We start from the raw sequence: 27,377 nt of genomic DNA, 5'->3' as shown, positions 1-27,377 counted from the left end.
CAGTCCTCCCATCCTCGAATTGCTTGTCCTCAAGCAATTGCAGATTGGGATGTTCAAAAATTTCTATACCTTCCCATGTGGCATCCTCCGCTGGCATCCCTTTCCACTTCACTAAGTATTTGGGAATCACCTTATTCCTTAACCTCTTTTCCCTCACATTAAGCATAGTCTCGGGTTCGAGGATGAGCTTGCCTTCATAGTCAAGGGGAGGTAGCTCAGATGCAGGGGTACTCTGCTGTCCAAGTGCCTTTTTGAGACATGAAGCATGAAAAGTGTTGTGAATCATGCGGTTAGGTGGTAATTCTAGTTCATAAACCACCTGCCCTACCTTCTTGATCACTGGATAAGGTCCATAGAAACGAGGTTTCAACTTCTCAGCCCCATTACCCTTGATTGATGACTGTCGGTACGGCTGTAAGCGTAGGAACACCAAATCCCCCACTTCAAAGGTCCATTTAGTACGGTGCCTATCCGCATATAATTTTTGTTGATTTTGGGCTCGTTGTAAATTATCCTTGAGTGCTTCCATGATATCTTTACTTTGCTGCACCAAATCCTTAGCTCTTGGGACTCTACTATCCATGAGAATTAAGTCCATAAAAGATGTAGCATCATACCCATAGAGTGCTTTGAAAGGAGACATGCCAATTGACAAGTGATGAGTTGTGTTATAGTAGTATTCCCCTAGATGTAGCCATTTAATCCATGCTGATTGCTGGCTAGTTACATAGTTCCTCAAATAACCCTCGACCCATTTGTTTACTATCTCTGTTTGGCCATTTGTTTGAGGATGATAGCTGGTACTTGGTGTTAATTTTCTCCCTGTCAAACAAAACAGCTCTTGCCAAAACAAACTTAAAAACCTTCGGTCCCTTCACTCACAATTGTTTTAGGTAGACCATGAAGTCTGAAAATTTCCATTAAAAACAAATCAGCCACTTGAGGGGCTTTATTAATCGGTGATATAGCATTAAAGTGTGCGTACTTCATGAGCCTATCAACTACTACATATAAACAATCTTTGCCCTGAACTTTTGGCAAACGAGTAATAAAATCCATAGAGATACTTTCCCATTTTTTATTGGGAATGGGTAGGGGCTTGTTGTGACTTTTTCACACATCGCCCCATTGCAAATGGGGACCCCTGCTTTTTGCTTTTTAGGGTTTGTCTTTTTAGGTCTTTTAGGGTTTTGTCCGTTAGCCTTTGCATTTTGAGTATCGCCAAGGGGATCACATGGATAGCAGGTCCTGCTTGGGTGATGTCCTGGTCCTAAAATTTGGCTAAGTCTGAAAGTCCCGATCCTGAAAATTGGCTAAGTCTGGAATGTCCTGATCCTAAAATTTGACTAAGTCTGGAAACTGAAAAACCTCAAAAAATTAGATTTTGCAATATAGCTCCTGGAGGTTTGAAACCACTCTCAAACATCCTGAAAGTATATATGGAATATAACTTTCTTATACTTAAATGTTATATTCCATAAAAATTATCCTATCGGAGAGTTCAAAAAGTCAAATTTCGCCCCTGTCCTTTACTGAGGATCCAGAGCGAATTTCGCTCCTGTCCCTCTCCAAGGGTCCAAGGCGAATCGCTCCTGTCCCTCTCCAAGGGTCCAGGGCGAAAAGGCTTATTTGAGTCATTCCTGACCTTGTTCGGTTAAATTGAAACATCAAAGGCATGATGGAGGACGAAATGAACGTGATAGAGCATCCAGATTTGATTAAAGACAATAAAATGATGGAGTTTTTGCCTAGAAGGGTAATTTCGCTCCTGTCCCTCACTGAAGGACCAGAGCGATTTTCTTTATATACACATTTTTAGACCTTTCTTGGACTTGAACTCTTATTCATGGTGTGTAACAAGATGAAATCTTCCCTAGCCAAGACATTTCATGGTGAAAGGTGAAGCATTTTGGCCTAGAAGGCAAAATTCGCTCCTGTCCCTCACTGAAGGACCGGAGCTTGAATTTCAAATTTGCACTATTTTTGCAAGATCAAAATGATTTTATGATTTGAAGAGATCAAGGAAAACATGATTTGTGCATTGAATATAATTTGAGTGGTCCACAGGCAAGGAAATATACCAAGATGACAAAAGGCGCTCCTGTCCCTTGCTGAAGGTCCAGAGCGATTTTCTAAAAAGTGCAATTTTGTTGCAAGGACAAAACCAGTTTTGTGATTGAAACGAATGAAAGAAGGCATGTTTAGCCCGTTGAAGATAATTTGGAAGCCTAACAAAGGGCGGATAAGCTTGAAATTACAAAATCGCTCCTGTCCCTCTCCAAGGGACCAGGGCGAAAAACCTAATATCCACCCTTTCTCTTCAAGTTTGGACAAATCTAAGCCTTTACATAAGTTTGCATTGAGGTTTAAAATGCCTTGAGGTGGAATTGAGATGCAAAGATTACAAATTTTGATGACAATGGGGAAAAGCGCTCTTGCCCCTCACTGAAGGACCAGGGCGATTTTTTACAAAACCAATAGCTTCCCTCCAAGGTTACGCTAAGGCAAGATTGTGCAAGGATGAAAAAGTCTTCTAAGGCATGGTGAACAAAGATTTGACTTCAAAACTTGATAATCCTAGGCTAAAATGCAAAAGTCGCTCCTGTCCTTCACTGAAGGACCAGGGCGAAAAGTTTTGGGACACCTATTTTGCCTTGCAAAAACAAGATTAAACATGCATGGAATGGATGAAAGAGATCATCACTTACCCCACATTGAGAGTTGGCAATTAAAAGGATGAAAGATTAAGAGCAAAAGTGAAAAGTCGCTCCTGTCCCTCTCCAAGGGTCCAGAGCGAAAAGGTCCTAAAGGCACTTTCCTCCTAGAGATCAAGTGAAATTAAATTCAAAGCTCCAATTAAAAAATGCCATTTAGATGCCTAGATGAGGTTTTGAGCAAGGAAAAATGAGGAATGCAAGGCCAAGATTGAAAGTTCGCTCCTGTCCCTCTCCAAGGGTCCAGGGCGAAGTTAGTGGCATTCTTTATTTTTACCATATTTGAGCGTTGAAATTCTTAACGAATTCACCAAATTTGCTAACTTTGGGGCCTTTGGAGATATTGAATCAAATTCGCATTAAATTAAAGGCATTTCAATTTAATAAATTAATTTTGTACCTTGAAATAATCAAAATAAACATCTTAGAGGTATTAAAATTAATTTAAATAAATTAAAAAAATTAAAAGTTGAGCGCTTAATAGTCATTATTTTGCCTTTATTGTTAAGTCGGCCTCCTTCTTAGTGGGATTTTATTTTATTTTAAAGCTTATTTGCTAGGTCGGCCTCAACAAGAATCAAGGTAAAGCGCTCTATATATTGGAGGTGTTTTTTCACAATTCAAATCATTCATCCTTTCTAAAGTGCGAAAGTGTGGAGGCTATTGGAGAGGCGAATTTCTTGCTAGATGGGAGGATAATTTCCAGACTTTTGAAGGCATTTGAAGGCAAATTTCCAGATTTTGAAGAAGCTAGTGGAAGGTGAAATTCTTTTGAAGCTAGAGGAGGCACGATTCATCCAAGAGAGGGCTTTGATCTACACTTTGCCTAGTGAAATTCATCTATTTTTGCATCATTTCTTAGAGTTTAATACTCAAAGGAAGGTATGAAGAATTACTTTTTTGAAGTTCTTATTCAAGACTTATTGTGATCCCATTGCAATTTTGTAAAGTCTAAGTCTTGAAGATCCAAATTCCATTCATTATTAATTTGAAAATGTGTAGTTCTTGATTTATCATGACTTTTTTTCAAATTAATATCTTAAGTTTTACCTTTGAAAGGTCTTAAATTTCATGCTTTGAGGTTTGATGCTCAAAAGACTAACTTTAATATTTTGTGTAGGCATCAAATGGAGATCCCGGAGTTGGAAAATCAAGCCAGATCAAGGACGGTCTCCTCCAAGAAGATCAAGCAAAGATAAGGGCGACCTCCTCCAGTCTAGCATCGACAAGGATGGCTTTCTTCGATCAAGCAAGGACAAGGGCGACCTCTTCCAATCCAGTATTCCAAGGCGAGGTACATCCTCATCCTGCACATCAGAGACAAAGGAAGTCAGAGCAAAGGGTTCATTGAAGAAGCAGATAGTTTTAGAAGAGTCAATTAAAGCTAGCTTCTCAACGTTACCAAATTGAATATCAACCAAGTGTCAAATGAGGTGGCATCCCAATCATCACTTCTCCAGTCAGTGTGATCCACCTCAGCATGTCCAGATTCAATGTACCTAACTCATGGAAGGTGGCACAAACTTCGATGTACCTACCCCAGCTATCTATTGGTCGAATTTTCCAGAGAAGACATGTGTCCTAAAGATGCAATTTTATCATTGGTTAAGCATTAAATGTTATGTAATGGTTGTAACAAACCCTAATTAGGGTTTTCATTATTGAATCTTGGCCATTGATCTCGAATTGATCTAAGCCATCGAATTGTATTGAGGGCACTATATAAGCCCTGGCATTTCATTTGTAAAGGCAGTAAGTTAGAGAGTTAGAATAGAAGAGAGAAGTTAGTGAATAGAAAGTAGTTAGAAGGTGATTAGAATAGCAATTAGAGTAGAGTAGAGAGAGAAGGCAAAGATTGTTGCCAAGATGTTGTAAAAGACTTGTAACTTCATTGAAGAAATGGTGAAATTTATGGGTCGATTCGACAATTTGCATGGTCTCTATACTTCTCATATTTGATTTCGTGTTATTAGATGAGTGGAAGAAATGTGCTTGATTGATGGTGGAATTCGTATATCCATACTACTAGCAGTTTGTTGATTGCAGACTTGCCTTGCGAAGTCAACTGTAATCATTTAGCTTAAGCTTAACTTCAATTGTCGCTTCTTCATTGATATGCATCAACCTGATGGTGTTTATGCCTGCAGTGATGATTTGAACATCATAAAGCTTTTCTTCGAAGATCGCACTAACCTTGCGGAGATGGTCCTGGGATGTCAAAACAAGACTTAGTTAGAATTTCATCAAAGATCATTCATTGCTCTTACATTCTTAGTGTTAGGATTAGATCCTTTCCTCGCCCTCATCTTTTTTCCTTTTTTCAAGTCAAAGCTAGTAAAATCCTGTGTTCTAGCAAATATTCAAAGCAAATCAGAAGTTCAGTCACGTCAAAGCTAGTAAAATCCTGTGTTCTAGCAAATATTCAAAGCAAATCAGAAGTTCAGTCATCAAGTGTAAGTCCCCTTGTGATTCTAGCAAATCACATCATACCACAGAGAGCTTATCCACACGTAGAGATCCTATAGCAAAGAACCTTGAAGTCACCCTGATTGATCCTTTTCGCGATATCTTCAGCATTCAGAGGCTTTACTCAAGAGAGGATAAGGTACCCTTGGGTATTTTATTCTGTGTTTGATAGTGTACAAAATACACGTCAACAAGGCTGTAGTAAGCCAGCTGGAAACACATGCCCTGCCTTGTTAATTTGACATTCTTTGCACTCCCTCACATACTACATCATATCTTTTTTTTAAGCCTTTCCATGAGAAATGTTCCCTAACCTGTTTATATGTCTTATAAAAACCTAGGTGTCTTGCCAAAGGAGTATCATAGCAAACTCTTAGGATCTTTTCTTTCATCTTGGATTCAGGTGTAATAAATACCCGACCTTTGTAAAGTATTAACTCATTTGTTGTCGCGAACCGATCATCCTGTACCCTACCTTCCAATATATCATTGGTGAAGGAATTCTAGGCGTACTCAACGGTGATGAATGATCTCTAATCGGCTGATATTTCACTAATAGAGTGCAATTGAGGTTTCCTAGACAAAGCATCAACCATGACATTGTTGCTTCCTCTAACATACTCAATGTTGAAATTATAGGCTTGGATTTTACTCACCCATTTTTGCTGCCTATCATTTAAATCCCTTTGGTTCAAAAAGTACTTCAAACTATTATGATCAGTCTTGACCAAAAATTTATTACAAACTAAATATTGTTTGAATTTAGTTAAAGCATGCATCATGGCCAACATTTATTTGTCATAGATTGAGAGCTTATGTTCAGGCTCCTTGAGGGTGTTTGTTTTGCATCAAGACAGATCCAATTCCCTCTCTTGACGCATCACATTCCAAAACAAAAGGCAGAGAAAAATTAGGAATTGCTAGAACTGGGCATGAACTCATTACCTCCTTGAGTTTTTCAAAGGCTTGTTGTGTTGATGGAGTCCATATAAATGCCCCTTTCTTAGTGAGATTGGTTAAGGGTACAGCAAGTTGTGAAAACCCGCTTACAAACCTCCTATAATAGCTGCATAACCCAACAAACCCTCTCAATTGTGTAAAATTACTTGGTCTGGGCCATTCTTGAATTGCTTTAATTTTGCCCTCATCAACACTCACTCCATGTTCACTGATTTTAAACCCCAAATATAAACTTCTTGCAATCCAAATTCACACTTAAAAGCTTTAGCATAAAAAGATTGTTGTTCTAGAATACTCAAAACTTTGTCTAAGTGTTTCAACTTTCAAGTGCTCTTCCCATGATTTACTATAGATTAAAATATCATCAAAGAAGACCAAAACAGATTTTTCTCAATTGATGAATAAATACCTGATTCATACATGATTGGAAAGTCGTTGGAGCATTTGTCAAGCCAAAAGGCATTACCAAGAATTAATAGTGCCCATAATGACACCGAAAAGAAGTCTTATCTACATCCTCATCTCAAACCTTGATTTGGTGATAATCGGAACGCAAATCAATCTTAGAAAAGTACTTAGCTCCATGCCATTCATCAATTAATTCATCAATTTTGGGTATAGGATAGAGGTTTTTAATAGTCCTCTTATTGAGAACTCGGTAGTCAATGCACATCCTCATCGTTCCATCTTTCTTCTTAACCAACACATGTAATGTCCCCATTTTTGGAGAAGAATTGATTAATTAATTTAATTCGTTAAGTTGTCCAAATAATTATTATTTTTCATGGATAGCTTAATTAATTCTTTTAATTAATAATATTAAGTTAATTATTTATAAAGTTATCAAATAAATTAAAAATTAAAAGATGACTTTATATTTAATTAATTTAATAAAGTGACTAATTAAATATTATTTCATAAAGTCACTTCTAGAAGCTTCTGGATGTTGAGTTTAAAAGGTATTAAAGGAGATCAAGATGAAGCTTCAAGGCAGCTTGGATTTGGATTTTGAATTTTGATTGGATCTTGTAGAACCGAGAGGTGTCTGTAGACTTGGTCTTTGGGAACGAAAACTCCCATAGATAGCTTAACTGAGGGAATGGAAGACCTTCCGAGGGGTTGCTGTTAAGAGAGGGAGACAAATCAGTCTTCCTAAGTGTGCTTATCGAGTTTGTTATATTTTTCATGGTAGATGGGGTTCATACTATTATCAAATTTTCAGATAGAAGACCCATAGTGCATCGATTTTGTTGGAGTAATGAGGCGATCCTATTGTAGAGTATTTTTGAAGAAGATTTGTGAGTTGCTGTAGCAAATTTGCAGGTCTGAGACAAGTTCAAAATTTGTAATATCTCAGTTTTTTTTGTTTTTTTTAAGGCCAACAATGAACATCAACAAGAAGTAACCCATTAAGGTTAGAAATCATAAAACTAAAACATGCTGGGAAAGTAACCCTTCCACTTTCTGATCACCAAGTGCCCAATGTGGGAAGGTGAAAGCATACGGTGTTGAGGGGATCATTAGCTTAATTAACTGAAACAAAGCAATGCTTGGGCGGCAAGCCAGCCCCTTCCGCTTATCCACCGGAAAAGCAAAGAAACTTGGCGGTGAACCAGCCAAGTAAGATACACAAAAATATGAATCACTCAACCGCAATATTTCAGTGGGAGGACTGCAATTACATAACAACCTCAACTCGACCGCTTATGCAACACGAGGACCATTACACATAGCTATCACTCAACCACTTATGCAGTGGGAGGACTGAAATTACAATTTTGCTTGATAGTAGGCGGCAAGCCAGTCTCTTCCACTTTTCAGCAGGATGAGAATTACAAAGCAGAACTGGTTAGTAGTACTACTACTTAACCTTACAACAATAGAGATAAGATAAAGAGAGTAATGCAGATTATCCCAATAAGAACATGAATTTCTGCTAAAACCAATCTGCAGGCTAGAATTACAAACCAGAAGCCTATGAAAACTATAAAAAACTCATAACTCTCTCCATACACATCCAAATCACTCCAAACCAGTCCCAAACCCACACTATACCAATTGCAACAACAACCAACCAAAACCAAGATACCAAAAACCCCTTATAAATTTTGCACACATCCCAATGCAAAACAGAAAACCACGTCTAGCCTAAGAATTTTGATTTGGTCTAGGAAATTCAAAACTCAATTTAAAATGCTACAAACTCACAAAGTGTATCGCCATTGCTGGGAAGGATGAAAGAGTTGACACCCATAACCGTCAGTCGCTTCAGCAGATAGGTGTGATCGAAAATGTACATCAGCCACAGGGAAACCAGCAAGTCTCCAAAATCGCTCCAGCACCAAAAATGACTAAGGCAAGCTTTGAGAATGTAGTAGAATACAGTGCATAGCTAGGTACTATATTTCAAGTACGAAACCGGGAAGCACTAGGGAGACGCACTCCGAAGCCTCAAGTTCTGTCGCCAAACCGGCAACATAACATTACAAATTTTCAAGATGATGCAAATGGGAGCCCAAGGCTCTTATTTATAACTTCCCACCATCAAAATTCAAATGCAAATTGCTCCAAACTCCACTTCCTTCATTTGCATTTCATTTCACCTCACGTGGACCCCAAGTGTGGCGCCATTTCCATTAGTCAAACTTCATGCCAAAAGGCATGGACCCACGATAATCACTTGGCAAACATTAGAGATGCAACATAAAATAATATCTCTCTTAATAATTTCGACATCCCTTAGTAAACATGAATTTCGCCAAATACTTAGGAGATAATAGGCATTAATCCCAAATTCTATAAATTAGTAGCAATTAATCAGATTAATTAAATATTAAACCTTAGGATAAGGAAATAATATTTAATTGTGTCACATATGACTCCCGTACTGATTACTGCCAAAACCATGATGAAACTGAGCCAAGAAGACCACCGAACTGCTGCAGGATCAAGACCCTGTCCACTGCCAGAAATAGAATTATGCCACACTGCCACTTACTAAAAATAGTAAGTCAAGAACTAATGCTCCGAAAAGCATGATCTTCGTGCCCAGTGACAGAGCATGGAGAGCTCAGTAGGACAGTATCACCAAAATCGCCATTCCCTGACTTACTAAAAATAGTAAGTCCTCACCTCATCAATGCTGGACCCTCATTCTTCATTCCACCTAGCCTATGGGTCTCAAGAATAGGCTAATAGACCACTGGAAGGTCATCAATGAGAAGGGGACATTACAAAATTCACCTCATAACCCACGATTTGGATCAGAGCTCATCCAGGAGACATCAAATCTTCCTACAAAGGTCAGCGATATTTTTTGAGGAATTAGGTGATTTGGAGGTGTTGTTTAGGAGGAAACAGTGATATATCAGACTGAGGCAAAATCGTGGCAGTCAGCCTAAAACATTCGATTTTGCTCATATCTCACCTTTTTAGCATCAAACCACATCAAGGAAGATAGCGCTATAATTGTGAAGGGAAAGTGATCATTTTAGAGGAAGTTTGAAGGACTGGCAGCTATCATACATAAATACATCAGACCACATTTGCAACAGTAGGGGCGATTTTGCTAAGGAGGTTGAATTCATTCATTGGAGGCTCCCTATCCCAAGATATTGATTGCTTCTTCAAGGCGATTAACTCCAGGTTTTTTTGGCATTATTATTTCATTGTAATTTCAGACTGCATGTATGGGTTAGTTGCTGCCATTTGTCTTCAGAAAATCAGACAAGTGGTCCTTAATAGCAGTCCATGTATATGATCTTATTGCTGCCAATGTAATGCCCTATTTGATAGTCAAATGAAATAAAGAAGAAAGGAGTTTTGATCTGCATCTACATTCATTATCTGAGGGTGTATGACAATTGTTTGTCATAATGTCAGTTTGTTGTTAGTTATGATTTTTGGACCTAGACTCATATATATCATCAATAGATAGTTGCATATACATCTCTAGTTAACTAACGGTCAAGGAGAGTCATTTAGAAGTTGATTATTCATAAGACATTCATGTGTGATGATCTTCATTACAAACTGAAAACTCTGTCAGCATAACACACAAATCTCAGAACAGCATAACATGCAATTTGGGCAGAAAATATTCCTTGTTCTCAGTCATTATAGTACAGGGGATATTTCAGCACAACGGACGATGCAAATGGACTAGAACTAGGCCTTATATGCCCCATTTCAAGTAGTTCTTTGATAGCCTTTTCGATCCCTTCTTTATAAACCTTTGGATGGTGGTAAGGAGTGATCATTACAGGTTTTGCTCCTTCCTCCAGTTCAATGATATGTTGGAACCCTCTATTAGGGGGCAGACCCGGAGGTAAATCCTGAAATACCTTGTTATACTTATCCAAGATAGATTTTATTTGCCCATTGATTGCTCTGCCCTTCTTATTTGTACTTGTGTTTGTGATGAGACATTCTGCTGCCCAGGCCACTTGCTTTTTACGAAAAAACTCTTTCCATTCTTTTAGCTGATATTTCCATGGTTCCCTTGCTGGTCAATCCATGTAGCACCACCTTTTTCCTTTTATATTGAAAGAAAATCTCCATCTTGCGGTGGCTGATCTCATATTTGTCGAAAGAATGCAACCATTGGCACCCCAAAACAACTTCCATCTCCATATCAATCACATAGAAATCATCCTTCAATTTATACTCCCCCATAGTTACTTCCATTTGTGGTATTTTCTTAGTGCAAGAGAGGGTAGTTCTGTTGGCAACCTTCACGTCAAACCCCTCAATTGAAGTGGAATTTAGCCCAAGAGGATGCACCACTTCCTCACTAATATAATTATAGGTAGCTCCACTATCGACCAGAATGGTTACCCACTGCCCCTTTAAAATTCCCTTAATGCGAAAAGCACTGTAACGTGGTTCTCCTGTGAGGGCAGCAAGTGTGCCTCCCCCAGGTGTCACAACTTTTTCTGATTCATTTTCCAAATCAGCCTCTTCAGTTTGTGTGTCATGATCTGAAAGTACCTCAATATAATGTATCTGTCCTTTTCCTAAACAACGATACCCAGGCTGCCATGGCTCCTTGCAGGTGAAACACAATTTTCTTCTTCTTAATTCATTCTCGCTAATGTCTGGTTGCTTGGATGTTGTTATCGGAACCCTTGGAGGCATTGTACTCTTTTGAAAAGGTTTTTTGACTAGCATAGGTAGGGTTGTTCTTTTGCTACTGAAACTATTTCTAGGTTGAGGGCTGTTGTGATGGCTTCTTGAAAGGTGGTAGGGTTTAAGGCCTTGAGCAGCCCTTTGAGTAGATCTGCTAAACCTTCTACGAAGAGCACTATCAGCCTTCTATCAGTCACGTCGGGCACCATAACAGCTAGTTTTTGGAATTCTGAAAAATATTCCTCCACCTTGCCAACTTGTCTTAACTGGGCTAGATCTTTGAAATGCACTTCCGGGTCAGTCCTATCAAATCTTTCCATCAAATCTATGGTAGAAATTGTATCGTGTCCTTGGGTCACCAGCCCGTGATACCACCATTCGTGGGCTATTCCTTCCAGATGTAAAGTCGCGCACTTGATGGCTTCCTCCTCCATCATGGAGTTTAAAGACAAGTATCCAGTTTTTGCAGCCATCATCTGGCTGAGGTACTACTTGTTCCATCAAAGTTAGGTATGGTAATTTTCCCCAAACGATGTTGAAAGTCCTTTCTATCCTCATATCCCTTTCTTTTATGCCCATTCCTTGATTTTAGACCACAATAATTAGTAAAGGTCATACTATCCCTAACTGCCTCGCTCAGTGTATTATATTCTGCTAACAGGCAGTCCATTTCTTCAATATGGTCTAGTTGGTTTTCTTCAGCTACTTCGTTTGCCAAAAACTTAGCCCTAAACATTTTGACTGATCTCTTCTCGCCACCACTGGCTGATTTCTCCTTAATGGAATTATTTCCTTCGTCATGACCAGCTGAAGTTTCCTTATTGGCAGTGCTCCCTTCACCCTTGTCACTGGTCTTCTCACTCTCATCATTCTGTTCAAGTCCTTTCCGCAACTGGGCCACCTCTTTGAGTGTCTCTGACACACTGACATGTAGCTCTTTGGATCTCCTGAAGAAAGCTCTTGCTTCTTCATCGATATCCCCCATTGTAGAGCCCTTCTTCTTTTCCCTTGACAAATATCATTGTTCCCTATCGCTCATCAACACCCCCACAGCTGGCCAGAACACTGCTCTGATACCCCTGAAAAATGCCAACTTAAAATAAAACAGAATTTCTTATTCAACAACTAAAATATTCCAAAAATAAAATCATTCGAGGAGACTCAAATGCACAACTTTCCAATAATGATACTAGACACTTCTGATTGCCTTAGTAAAAAATGAGGCTTCCAGAAATTGATTACAATGTATTTGTCATTTCAGATAATACGCTATCATTCAAGAGCAGAAATACATTATATACCATGCCCTTTATTCAAGGAAAAACCAGTGAGTCTCTCAGACTGGAACAGACTTACAAATGCCCATGCCTTGTACAGATATGTTGGTTGTAATGTGGATCAACTGGGTTATGGTTGGCATTGGAAGTCGCCAACCTGAGACTGTGTTAATCAGGGCGACAACCAGTTCCTCAATATACCTCGATTGACCCTCCGCCTTCGAGTTTGCTTCCGCCTTGCATTTTGCATACTAGAACTGTTCCTTGGCTTTGCCCTATCGAATACGAAAGCAAAGGCAATTCAAGCGTCCTCCAAGCAGTCAAATCCAGATCAGCGATTATTATATTTCTTTCTAGTGGCTTAACAGCAACTTCGAATTGCCTGTTCCCTGTTAGAGGTCAAATGCCATTAATTAGAGACGGATATGCGATGGTCTTAATGCAAGGCACAACTCAGATTTCCTTCAGGTTGGGTTGTTGTCCTACCTGGCGCATCTATGGGGTTTGTGTCCCAGTCACCAAAATTGCACAGAGGCAGAGATATCCAAAATCAAGCATATCCCTCCCCGTAAACAGGCACACCTTATATAGATTATGCGTCGGGGTAAGGAACCGCCATTAGGACGGTGAGAACAAAACAAAACATTGAATAAAGAAATTTAGGAAATTTAGATTATAATAATAAATTTCCATTATTTTATTTATTTATTATTTACTCAAAGCAAAAATAATATCAGGTGTTGTGGAACACCGCTTAGGAGGCCGACTAGGCCTTCCCCTCAAAACGACTCATGACATATGCTTAATATATGAAGCCTGATAATGTTTTTATGCAGAATTTAATAGTAATATTAATATAGATTGCAATATGCATGATAGTCATACATAAAATTAATACTTAAAATTATGGAGATGTGCTTACATAAAATTATTTATTATTAATTTTATTAGGATTGGATGTGGAATTGTTAGGGAAAGGCAGTATTAATACCTCGCAAGGTAGATAAGACCTGCGGTGGAATGGACATGTACTACATCATACAAAGGCAATGGATAAGGATCGCGGTGGAATGGGCATGTGCTACATCATACAAAGGCAATCGATAAGGCTTGCGGTGGAATGGGCGTATGTTACATCATAAAAAGGCACTACTTGTGGAGGATGGTTTTCTGACGCCCTAACAAAGATACTTCTCAATCTCTACCAAGATTGCTTATTAGGATTGATTAGCGATTAGACTTGGCTATGTTGACTATCCCTTATATGATGTATGCTAATTGTTCCCTAGAGCTAACAAATGCATAATAACACATAATAAGTATGATGAGATGTGTTTAATTATTGGAAAATAGGCTATCTCCTAATAGGGGACATTACAAAAAATTGACAACTGGTGCATTTGTGCAACAAGAAACGTAGATTGATGCAAATTGTGGATAAATCTCATACATTAGTGACTATGAGTTGTTGCCATAACTGCAAGTGAGGCATTATGGCTGGTGGACGGTTGAGGTAATCTGGGATAGGATTGGCACTACTTCACTTGTGCTGGATCATTTGCATCAAATTGCTGCATATAGGTCATACACCTCACTTGGGCCCCTTGTTAGCTATGAGAGTTGGTATAGAAATAGTTGTCCCATATATAAAGGGAAATGACATGGGGTATATGAAAAAGGTTTTCTCAAACACGGAGATGCAAGGGATACAATTTGTTTAGAGTTTGTAATGTCCCCTTTTGGGATTCCCCTAAATCTTGCCCTAAAATCACAAATTCCATTCAAATAAGAAATGTAAGATTGTTAGAGGTATAACTTTACCATTTAAAATGCCTTTAACAAGATAAACCCTGATTTAAGTCTTGCAATCATATTAAACAATATTGGATATATATATTTATTTAATTCATAAATCTCAAATATCTAGTAATCACACATATAAGTACAAATACATATAATTAACATAATTCATTAGATAGGTCTAAGCACAATAGAGTTTGAATGAAGGGGCATGAAAGGATCGACCCAAAGGAATCTTCATACTAAGCCCAAGAGTGAACACTCACCCTATTGACCCCACGTAGTAGGCACCTTGGACATCCAGCACGAGATAGTCTACCTAGTGGAATGCTTGTATATGCACCCCCTATCCATGTTTCCTTATTTATCATCTTGAGAACATGATGGGTTTCACTCAAAGGCTTTCCCTACCAACCAATCCACATTGAATCCCACAAAGAATCACATAAGCCACTGAGAGCTTGTCCTTTCCAATCAAACCCAAAAGCATGGAATGAACATCCAGTAATTTGGCCTCTTGACCCCACCCCAAGGGTTGGCGTTCTTGTGGGGGTGTCAGCGCTGCATCCATATCATGTATTTCTTCCTTCACCCCATAATGGAATGGTTGGTTGGATCAAAGTATTAAAGGGATCTAAATTAATATAATTAATTATGCATATATTAAGAATAATACCATGAATGATAATATACAATAGAGACATTATATTAATTACTTATCGTTCCTAAATGTTATTAAATTGCAGACATGCTAAGTGGATCAGCAAGACAAGTATTATGTATCATGCATCATACCAAGTACTTGTAAATATCTAAGTCTGCTGACTACTCTTATTAATTCTGAAATTGATTATCTCTTCCTTGATCGGCTGACTTCCCTGTCTGATTCAATGTCCCTTTGGAGTGATTCATTTGCTGTTTATATAACCCTTTATTTGGACGATTCGTTATGTCTCTTCCCATAGACATCACCCTTGCAGAGAGTGGCGACTCTTGATAATATGTCCTTTCCCTTTTTAACTAATAATGGTGACATGATCACACCTCATAAAGGGTAATTAATGATACATATTACTGTAAACACAATCCTTAACTTCCTTAGTTTATTCGCTGCCCAGTTAATCTGTAAATGGATCGCTGTATACTGGTGCAGGTTTAGGAATCATTGCTGCTCTGTAATGATTAAATGTGCCCTTTTGTATAGTGCTTGTTGTTTCTAAATCATCCTATGCATCAGCCTTATATATGCCTTTGTTTAGGGTTGGAGTATGGAGACAGCCAGCATATGAGTCGGCCCTTATTTAATTGAATTTTTCTTGCTTTCAAACTACTTTGCCTCAAATATTTTATCTCAAGGCTAGGTTGGCCCTTAGTCACTTTAATCATTTGTTTGTGTTCCCATAAAGGTTGACTAGTCTTATACCTATTTTTTTTATTAAACTCAAGTGCTTACATAAGTGAGTAAGCTAGATATTAGAAAATTGTGATGTCTTGTAAATAAGACAATCAGATATGTATATCAGATTTAAGAAGAAATCAGGACGGGGGCCTGACAAAGTTGGCAAAAGAACCATCTTGGCCAGGTGGAACGGCCATAGTGCTTTTGTATCTCGGCCTAGGTTGCCCGGAACGGCCATAGTGCTTTTGTATCTTGGCCTAGGTTGCCCGGAACAGCCATAGTGCTTTTTTATCTCGGCCTAGGTTGGCCTTCATATGTTCTTTAATTTCCTTATTAGATCTTTGAGCATTACCAATCTATTGAAGTTTTTCCACCTATACTGTTTACTTGAAAGTGGAAGTTTCTGAATATATATAGATTGCTTCATGTTCTGTTCCACTTCTAAGATTGTCGAATGCAGCAATCTGTATTTCTAGAACAGCAGTATTGGCTAAGTTTACTTCCACTGCTTATTAATCAAATGGCTATTTTGATGCAAGAGCATCCGGTGGTGTAAGGGCAATCCAACATCACCCAAAAATATTTCCTTTTTATTTTCTTTTAATGTTTTTGCATCTCTGGATACCCATTTGGATGAATAATAGATTCCAGCTTTTAGAATTGACAAGCTATTTTTTCTAGCCAACTGCCCAAAATAGAAAGTTTTTATTTAAAGACAGATGGAGCCCGAATTTTGCGAGAAGCTTGAGAATGGAAAAATAAGCACTTTGGAAAAAGAATCGAGTTAAAATCATTTACAGTTTGAAATTTATTCAAGTTTCAGTTTCCCGAAAAACCAAAAAAAATTCTTTCAAGTCAGATTTCAGGCATTAAATGGCCCCGAAAACAGCGGAAATCAGTGGAGCAATTTCTAAGCATATTCTTCACTCGGAGAGCTTTCCGACGGTTCAAACAGCGCGTCAATCCGATTCCCGGATCAAAAGTTATGGCTAACGGAAGTTGGACAATTTTTTGGAAAGTTTCCAGTTTTCGAATCTGGCTAAAATTTCAAATTTCCAAATTCATGTTTTGACGTTTGTCCGCCAAATGGTAATTTCTAAATTGTAATTTTGGCTCCAAACGAGAGAGAATCTATTTAGGACTCATTTTGAGGAAACATGTTTTAAGTTTTGGGAGTGAGTTTTTGGAAGTGGAGATTTGGGTTGGAAAATTACATTGTAAGGTTTTTCCAGAAAACTCTGTAAGTTGTTGTATTGCAGCCTGTGAGGATTGATTCCTCTTATTTGTAATTACATGTATTGAAAATAATTTTGAAATAATAATAAAATAAATCTTTTGTGTCTCTTTTGTTGTATTTTTCTATGTCTCAGGTTTTGCCCTCATCAAGTGGTATCAGAGCAAGGTTGTTCTTGAGTGTGTGGACAGATCGCCGAACATGAGGCAGTTCATACCAGGACCTATGATTGTGGGCTTGTGGTAAAGATGCCTCCAAGAGTGATGCGTGGTGGCAGAAATGCTGGTGGTAGAAATGCTTTGGCAAACGAGGGTTTGAGAGCCCTCCAGAGACAGATTGATGCGTTGCAAGAAGAGCTAAGAAGAGGGTTTAATCCGAGGAGAGGAGAAAGTGACGATGAAGAAGAGGTTGAAGATACGTCTGAAGAAGAAGTAGAAGAAGCAATAGATCAACGCCATTTCCCAGATTGGGAAGAGACCCAAAATAGAATTCTCTAATTTTTCTGGAAATTTGAACCCAGAAGAGCTGATCAATTGGATAAATGAGCTGGAGGAGTATTTTGAATATGAGGAGATAGAGGACCCAAATCGGGTCAAGTTTGAAAAGACAAAGCTAAAGGGTCATGCAAATTTGGGAGGGGTGGACTGTAATGTCCCCACTTTGAAATAGAATTTAATAATAAATGATAATAATAAAATTACAACATTAAAAATTAAATTAAAATATAAAATAATATAATTAAATTTTGGTAGATGACTTAATTTGAGAAAGTTAAAATCGACATTGCTTGAGGACAAGTAAATTTGGGAGGGGTGGACTGTAATGTCCCCACTTTGAAATAGAATTTAATAATAAATGATAATAATAAAATTAAAACATTAAAAATTAAATTAAAATATAAAATAATATAATTAAATATGATTAATTAAGTTAATGAAAAGTCAAAAGACATGAAAGGAAAAGTTGTGACTCCCATATAAAAGGGAGAAGAGGACCTCATTTGAGAAGGGGGATAATTTGGAAATGAGAAGTGCAGATCTGATTATGAAAGGCTGTGTCCCTTTCAAAGGGCAGAAATAATGAAGAGTTGCACTCTTTCAAAGGGTGCTAATGGTGAAAGGGTATGTCGTTTGCCAAAGGGCATACATGATGAAGAGGTGTGACCTCTCCCTCAAATTGAGAGATATAAAGGGAAGGAATCAAAAGCATCTAGTGACACCACCATTGATCAAATCAGATCAGAATTGTTATCAAGTTATAGGTAGTAACATTTGTGTTCTTGGTGGTATGCATGGGGATGTGCGTAATATGTATGCTTAGTATATGAAGCCTGATAAAGTTGTTATGCAGAATCTAGTAATAATATTGTTATAAACTGCAATATGTATGACAGTCATACTTAATATCAAATATATTCATAATACATTACAAGTTAGTGTACGTATAGTCTAAATATGTTACTACTATCAATATTTAAGAAGATGGGGATGAGATGTTCCAAAGAGGGGCAGTCTAAATCCAAGCAATAGGTTAAGTCCCAAGATAGGGTGGGGATTAGCGACCCATAAGCCTTGAGGGTATAGACCCAAGATAGGTAAGGGCTTGGATCTGTAAACTTTGAGGGAACCTATTGTAGTTGGTCTCTAAGCGCTTTCATATGTAAACCCTTCTCCCTTAAAACTGAAGTAGTAGCAAGGTCTAATATCTATATTAATAATGATATTAATCATCTAATGAGGAAAATAGATAAGCACTTGTTAATAACTAATTGAAGAATATCAATCAATTTTAATATATTGAAATAGATCAGGTAGGGGACATTACATGCCATTAATAGTGAGCATTACTATTGGCCTCAGTTATCACAGGATGTGAAGAAATTTGTGCAGAGTTGCAGAGTGTGTCAGATGGCCAAGGGTAAGCCAGAATACAAGGCTATGTCAGCCATTACTTGTACCAGAGAGGCCATGGGAGGATAAGATGAATCTGCAGTATAAGGCAAAGGCAGATCAAAAGAGGAGGTATAAGGAGTTTCAGAATGGAGAAGAAGTGACGGTCCATCTAAGAAAAGAAAGGTTCCTAGTGAGAACATACAATAAGCTGAAGATAAAGAAGTTTGGTCCCTGCAAGATTTTGAAGAAGCATGATTCTGGAAACAAATATAAGGTAGAGTTGCCGGAAGGAATTAATATTTCCCATGTGTTCAACATTTCAGACTTAACAGAATATGAAGATAGCACAAAGGAGGAGCCAGCAATAGTACAATACAAAATTCCTGCACCTACTTTAGACAAGGAGGAGATTGAAGCAATCCTAGATAGTCATGTGGGAAGAAGTACTAGAAACAGGGATTATTAGGATTATCTCGTAAAATGGAGGGGAAGACCTGTGGAAGATTCTTCATGGTTGTCCAAGGCACAGGTTGACCGTTTGGGTTTTCCTCAACTAGCTGAGATGTGACGGGGTCACTTCTCAATCTACCTGTTGTGACGTTTTCACACGTCGCCCCATTGCAAATGGGGACCCATGTTTTTTGCTTTTTAGGGTTTGTTTTCTAGGTTTTTTAGGGTTTTGTCGGTTAGCCTTTGCATTTTGAGTGCTGTCGGGGTGATCACATAGGATAGCAAGTCCGGCTTGAGTGAGGTCCTGATCCTGAATTTTGGCTAAGTCTGGAATGTCCTGATCCTGAAATTTGACTAAGTCTGGAAACTGAAAAAACCTCCAAAAACTAGATTTTGCAATATAACTCCTGGAGGTCTGAAACCACTCTCAAACATCCTGAAAGTATATATGGAATATAACTTAAAGTATAAGAAAGAAGAAACATAGAAGGAAATGTCACTTATACTCCAAGGGTCCAGAGCGAAAAGCGATCCTGTCCCTCTCCAAGGGTCCAAGGCGAATCGCTCGCGTCCCTCAGGAAGGGACCAGAGCGAAAATGCTTAGTTGAGCCATTCCTGACCTTGTTTGGACGAATCGAGACATCAAAGGCATGGTGAAGGACGAAATGAGCTTGATAGAGCATCCAGACTTGATCAAAAACAACGAAATGATGAAGTTTTTGCCTAGAGGGTCAAATTCGCTCCTGTCCCTCACTGAAGGACCAGAGCGAAATTCTTCATAAGGTACGATCTGGGCAAAGATCAAGTCAACTTTATGTTTGAAGGCAAGGAAGGAGGTGAAATGAACTCATTGAAGATAAATTGAAGATTACCAAATGCCATCAAAGGACCAAAATGCTTAAGTTCGCTCCTGTCCCTCAGGAAGGGACCAGAGCGATTTTTACTTTAGATGATTTTCTTGCCAAGTTACAATCAATCCCAGGGCATGGATGAATGAAAGGAGGTACAACGGATCCGTTGAAGATAATTTGCGAAGATGATAAAGTGAGATGAAGCCCACAAGATCAGGATCGCTCCTGTCCCTCTCCAAGGGACCAGGGCGATATGATGATTATATTGCCTATTCTTCAAATTCAAATCATTCCAAGACGGAGAACAAGGTGGCAAGGACATTTCAAGACATTTCAATCAAGCACAAAGTTACAAGGATCGCCACATTGAGGGATTTTCTCTAAAATATCCTAATTCGCTCCTGTCCCTTAGGAAGGGACCAGAGCGAAAATTGCATAAAGGCATAGATTTCGAAAGTTAAACAAGCATCAAGCCACCAAGAGGAATCAAGGGACGTCATTTCACGCATTGAAGGTAATGGCAAGTTGAAGAACGCAAGAACAAACTCAAAACCTTGAGGATCGCTCCTGTCCCTCTCCAAGGGACCAGAGCGATGTTTATTATATTGGCCAATTCATGCAAAAATCACGTGAGGTCAAGGTTTTCCAAGGTCGTAAGAGGTCCAAGGCATGATTAGAAGGTGATATACAAAGACTTCAAACGTAAAATGATCATCAAAGTGAACACAGAGGCTATATCGCTCCTGTCCCTCTCCAAGGGACCAGGGCGATTTGCTTAGGATCCTTCATTTTTCTTCAAATTCATGCCAAGTCAAGGTTTTTCGGGATTACACAAGGTATAAGGTGTCATTTGAAGATGATATGCAAGAGTTTTGAACGTCAAAGTGTTACCAATTTGTGCAAGGAACTCATATCGCTCCTGTCCTTTGGACAAGGACCAAGGCGATTTTTACAAAAACACTTATGCTCCTTCAAAATCAAGACAATGCAAGGATTGGCGAAGTAAAGGACGTCCTTTGGAAGGCAATGAACGAAGAACGAAGATCAAATGTTTGCAAATTTGAGCCAAAACATTAGGATCGCTCCTGTCCCTCTCCAAGGGACCAGGGCGATATTTGCCAAAACACATGATATCCTTTAAAGATCACGTTGAAATAAGGTTGCACAAGGTTTTAAACATCATTTGGAAGGCGATACAAAGGGAGATAGACGTTAAATATTACCAGTTTGAGCTTAAAATGGAGAAAAGATAAGAATCGCTCCTGTCCCTCTCCAAGGGACAAGGGCGATGATCCTTTAAACATCAAAATGCCTTGTGAAAATCAAGTGGAACAAGCATGGAATGAACAAGCAAGGTTATTATTCACCATACGAGGAAAAGTTGATATCCAAATGGAGAATTTCAAGTGAAAACATTAGGATCGCTCCTGTCCCTCTCCAAGGGACCAGGGCGATATTACATCCAAGGGCATTCCTTCGCACAAACAAGTCAATCAAACTCAAAGGACCCAGCTAAAATGTCGATTTGAACGTGGAAATGAGGACTTTGGACGTCGAAATTGCAAGAATCATGACAAAGTTGATGGATCGCTCCTGTCCCTCTCCAAGGGACCAGGGCGATGAGGTACGTATCTTCCGTTTTCAAGTTTTGGCGCTCAAACATTTTTGAATTTATTTAAATGCTAAAAATCGATAAGGTTTGAAAAATCCAATTAAAATAGCATTTAAAATTAGCGCATGGGCCTTTATTAATTAATTTTTGCCTTTTAAAAATCGAGTTTATTTAAAATTATAGGCATTAAATTAATTAATTATAAATAAAAATGGGGCGCTTGATTTAAAATTTGTTTCATTTTACAAGGGTCGGCCTTTTAAGTTTATTTTAAATTTGTCTTATTTACCAAAGTCGGCCTAAGATCAATATGAAGGTAAGTGCCTATAAAGGGAAGGTGGTTTATTCATTTCAAATCATCATTTAACATCCTTCATTAGCATGCGATTTGGAGAAGACAAGGAGGTGCGAAATTGTCATCCAAGAGGAGGGCACAGACATCATCAAAGGAGTGCGAGCTTAGTCTCAAGTTGGGCGAACTTGCCAAAGACCACGTCAAAGATATCCTCAAGGGTGATGAATTGATAAAGGGATTGTTCATTTAAAGGAGATCACATTGAAGCCATCTAATTTTGATTTTGCCTAGGCGATTTCCTTGTTTTTGCATTCTAGAGTTAGCTCTCAAGAGAGGTATGGCGATATGGATTTATTGTTTTGATTTTGAACGTTGATCGTCATAGCTTAAATTTTGAATTCATAGCTCAATAATCTTTTTTAGGAAATGATTAATAAAGGACTTATCATTAAGTTTCCTAAAATTTTCTCTCTAATTTATGTTATGTATTGCAAAATCATGGTACTAATTTTGAAATGTTGTGTAGGCATCAAATGGAGATCTCTTCAAGGAAAATCAAGCCGGATCCAGGACGGTCTTCGCCAGGACGATCAAGTAAGGACATGGGCAACCTCTTTCAATCCAGCGTTCCAAGGCGAGGTACATCATCTTCCTGCACATCAAGGACAAAAGGAGTTAGAACAAGAGTTAATTAAAGATAGCCTCTCAATGACATCAAATTGAATATCTAGCAACCTACGAGTGTCAGATGAGGTGGCATCCCAGTCATCACTCCTCCAGTCAGTGTGGTCCACCTCAGCATGTCCAGATTCAATGTACCTAACTCATGGAAGGTGGCACAAACTCCGATGTACCTACCCCGGCTATCCATTGGTCGATTTTTCTAGAAGGGACATGTGTCCAAGCAATACAATTTTGTCATTGGTCAAGCATTAAATGTTATGTAATGGTTGTAACAAACCCTAATTAGGGTTTTCATTGTAAAATCTTGGCCATTGATCTCGAATTGATCTAAGCCATCAAATTGTATTGTGGGCACTATATAAGCCCAGGCATTTCATTTGTAAAGGCTAATTTAGCAATAATTGGCAATTGTTAGAGATAGTTTGTAAATAGTTAGAATAGTTAGAGAATAGTTGGAAGCAATTAGAGTAGAATAGGAGGACAAGGCAAAAAATTGTTGCCATTGATTGTAAACAAACTCCATTTTCATTGAAGTAATGGTGAAATATGTCGTTTCTTGCAATTTGCATGGTTTCTTGTTGAGTCTTCAATCCTAGATGGTAAATGATTAGATGAATGGAGGAAATGTGATTGATTAATGGTGGAATTCGTACATCCATACTACTAGCAGTTTGTTGATTGCAGACTTGCCTTGCGTAGTCAACTGGATCATTCAGCCTAAGCTCAATTTCAATTTGTTGCCTCTTCATTGATATGCATCAACTTGGATGGTATCTATGCCTGCGGTGATGATTTGAACATCATAAAGATTCCCTTAGAAGATCGCACTAGTCTTGTGTAGATGTTCCATTGATGTCAAAACAAGATCTAGTTAGAGTTTCATCAAAAATCAAGTCATTGCTCCTACATTCTTAGTATTAGGATTAGATCCTCTCTTCGCCCTTATCCTTTTTTCATTTTTTTTAAATCTAAGTCAGTAAGACCCTGTGTCCAGCAAAGCAGATCGGAAGTTCAATCATCACATGTAAGTCCCCTTGTGATCCCAACAAATCACATCATACCACTGGAGCTTGTCCACACGTAGAGACCCTACATCAAAGAACCTTGGAGTCTACCTAACTGATCCTTTACGCGAATCTTCAGCAGTTAGAGACTATTTTCTCAAGAGAGGATAAGATGCCTTTAGGTATTTTATTTTGTGTATGATGGTGTACAAAATACACGTCAACACTACCCCGGGTGTCTGATGCAGGAGCATCCGATGTTGTAAGAGCAATCCAGCATCACCCAAAAATATTTCCTTTTTGTTTAAGTTTTCTTTTAATTTTTTTGCATTTCTGGATACCCATTTGGATGAATAATAGATTCCAACTTTTAGAATTGACAAGTTGCTTTTTCTAGCCAACTACCCAAAATAGAAAGTTTTTATTTAAAGACAGATGGAGCCCGAATTTTGCAAGAAGCTGGAGAATGGAAAAATAAGCACTTTGGAAAAAGAATCAAGTTAAAATCATTTATGGTTTGAAAGTTATTCAAGTTTCAGTTTCCCAAAAAACTGAAAAAAAATTCTTTCAAGTCAGATTTCAGGTATTAAACGGCTTCAAACGGCGAGAATCGGCGGAGCGGATTCTTAGCATATTCTTCACTCAGAGAGCTTTCCGATGGTTCAAATGGTGCATCAATCTAATTCCCGGATCAAAAGTTATGGCTGCCGGAAGTTGGACAATTTTTCGGAAAGTTTCCAGTTTTCGAACCTGGCTAAATTTTCGAATTTCCAATTTCATGTTTTGGCATTTGTCCGTCAAATGGTAATTTCTAAATTGTAATTTTGGCTCCAAACGAAAGAGAAGCTATTTAGGACTCATTTGAGGAAACTTGTTTTAAGTTTTGGGAGTGGAGATTTGGGTTGGAAAATTGCATTGTAAGGGTTTTCTAGAAAACTCTGTAAGTTGTTGTATTGCAGCCTATGAGGATTGATTCCTCTTATTTGTAATTGCATGTATTGAAAATAGTTTTCAGATAATAATACAATAGATCTTTTGTGTCTCTTTTGTTGTAGTTTTTTGTGTCTCGGGTTTTGCCCTCATCATATTTACAATTTTAAATCCACGAAATTTACTATTGCTATAGCCTATAATAGTAGAATCAGCTATTGCAAATTCATAATGCTTCATTATATCGTTTTTCAATTCAATATCTCTGTATTGGGCTATATTCTGATTTGCTGCATTGAATTACCCATTTGACAGAAGATTAATCTACAAGTTCTTGTACCCATAACAGTTACGATCTACTTAGAATTTTAGATAATCCCATATACTCGTAAATATTTCCCACTTAGGTACTGATTCCCCTCATTACTGCCATGACACCGTATAGATACTATTAAATTATTAATACAGGACATGGATTGGCAAAGACATGATTTCTCGTGTAACAAGTTATAACACAAAATTTGACAACTAAGTCACAGATACACCGAAATAGAAAAGAGTAACCAACTGAAAGAACAGAATTGGAAAAATTTAAACAAAAGTTGTCAACTAAGCCAGTATCCAGTTTCAAGGAACAGAGTAGCATACATATTGCCAGCTTATGAAATCAAGAAATAACTCACAAAACTAGCAAACATGGCGTAAATTCATGCATCCAAACCAATAATTAACTGTATTTCCTAAAAAGGAACATATCATTGATCGTTCTTCTTACCAAAGAGTCCACCTTTAGCGATTCTTCTTACACTATCACTCAAACAATACAGAACTCGCATATACTTAGCACAAAGTTTAGCAGACATTTCTGGCAATGATCGAGTCCACCTTTATTTTACCAGCTTCCATTAAAATAAACCTCAGAAAGAAGAGTCTATAAGCTATAATTGAGTCATTAAGATGAAGTGTTGCACTGGAAAAAAAACCTAGGTTTAAACTTAGTGTCTATAGACCTCTAATATGCTGCTACTGTGAACAGTTGTCACTTCTGGCAACTAAGCCAAGATGCTTCATCCCCACCAAGGAAAAACAGGAACTCAAAAATAAACCTAATAAAGAACAATTAAAGGAACAGAAGAGGAGGAAATTAAACAAAAGCCACCAGCTGTGCCAACACCAATTTCAATTGTGAAACTACCTTGCCTTCATTTGTTTATATACCCTTTTTAGAGGCCATAAGTCTTGGAAGCATATGAAATCAAGAAATGGCTTACGAAGGCATAAATTCATGCAAAAAATACAATCTTTAATCCTTTTTCTTACAAAAAGAACCTATTCTAGCTTTTTGGGCATAAAGAATCGATCTTGAACCATTTTTCTTGGATCAATTTTCGAATAATACCATAGCCGGAGATACATATTTCGTAATGTCCTCCTCCACGCATTAAGAACTTGGATGATCAAGAATAGCCAGAAACTGATGGCTTATGTAATTATGGACATCAAAACGTAAGTCAACGTTTCAAGGAGGCCTAGCTTGCCTCAGGAAAGTTGAAGGCATTCAGGCAAAACTTCCATCAATCAATATGCTGAATAATTGTCTCAAGAAGAAAAGGCTCGTATCTTGGTTTTGCTGGCTCTTAGTTTTCAGGAACAAAGTATTCAGATGTTTCTTGACTACATATTTATCACAGAACTCTTTTGCGTGAAATTGTCGAATAGACATCACAAAACAGTCACATTTTAAATCAAAGAAACACTTTTTACACAATTCCCAGTTAGTAATTTATCAGCTCTATTCGCAATTCCCATTCCACACTGTAGAGAAATTTAACTTGAATCAACCAACATCCTTTAACTCACCTGCTCCTACGATCTTAAGTCTTTTTCGCAGCCGTAGTCGCCTTAAAGACTTCACAAATTGGTCTGTGGCCAAAAAACGCAGCTGCCTGGTTCGTACCCGAGACCTCGAGGACTCAGATGCTCTGCAGCATGAAGGTACGGTTCCCATCTTAATAGAAATGAATAATTTGTTGGGTTCCGCCTTTCGACTTCCAATCAGATTGTGAAAAATGCACTACTGTGCCTCTGAAAATGCAATTAAGGGGCTTCGGTGAGATGACTGGAAATTAGAACAGCCAGCGAGTCTGCTGGCTCGTCATTGTCTGTGAATGCCATGTCGGTTCTTGTTCGTCGTTTCCCAAACTACTGAAAAATCTCATCACTTATCCTCCCTCACTTTCGGCTGACAAACGAAAAGAAAGGGTGTGATGACGCATTTGATTCTGAGTTCCTCAACAGATGTGACTTATGCTGACGATGAATAGAGCATGCTTCCACAAATGGCATTGGGTTCTCCAATTGCACTGGACAAAGACTAGGTGTTAACTTGGTAAGGATCGCCTATGATAGTGCTCATCCCAAAACCTACATAATTGAGTGTGCTTCTGATCGAAATTGGAAATTTTTTCATCATCTTCCTTTTGGATTATAAGGTACTATAATTTGAAATGTTATGATACTAAAAATTATTATACATATAAAAGTATTTTCGATCATTGTTATAAATTGTAAAACACTAGGAAAGTATTTAAAAGGAAAGAAAGTATCGTGTTTGCCAGAATAAAATTGGTTTTTACTCATAAATAGGTAGGACAACTTTTATGTTTGATAATCATGATATTT

The 27,377-nt window shown here is 38.1% G+C and overlaps 1 protein-coding gene across 2 annotated transcripts in view; it reads right to left on the bottom strand.

Moving 5' to 3' along the window:
- LOC131058352 (F-box/kelch-repeat protein At1g55270) overlaps positions 1 to 27,114 on the bottom strand; it is a 54,669-nt gene extending 27,555 nt beyond the window's left edge. Inside the window, exon 1 of one of the 2 annotated variants that reach the window (XM_057992221.2) lies at positions 26,556 to 27,114. In XM_057992221.2, the coding sequence (XP_057848204.2) occupies positions 26,556 to 26,703 (148 nt within the window). In that variant the 5' untranslated portion in view covers positions 26,704 to 27,114. The remainder of the gene's footprint in view (positions 1 to 26,555) is intronic. The other variant, XM_057992222.2, reaches the window with a different exon arrangement.
- Between the last annotated feature and the right edge of the window lie 263 nt (positions 27,115 to 27,377).

Source organism: Cryptomeria japonica, chromosome 3 (assembly GCF_030272615.1).
Source record: "Cryptomeria japonica chromosome 3, Sugi_1.0, whole genome shotgun sequence".
NCBI lineage: Eukaryota > Viridiplantae > Streptophyta > Pinopsida > Cupressales > Cupressaceae > Cryptomeria > Cryptomeria japonica.
Note: the sequence above shows the minus strand (reverse complement) of the source record. Positions and strands in the feature narration are given on the sequence as shown.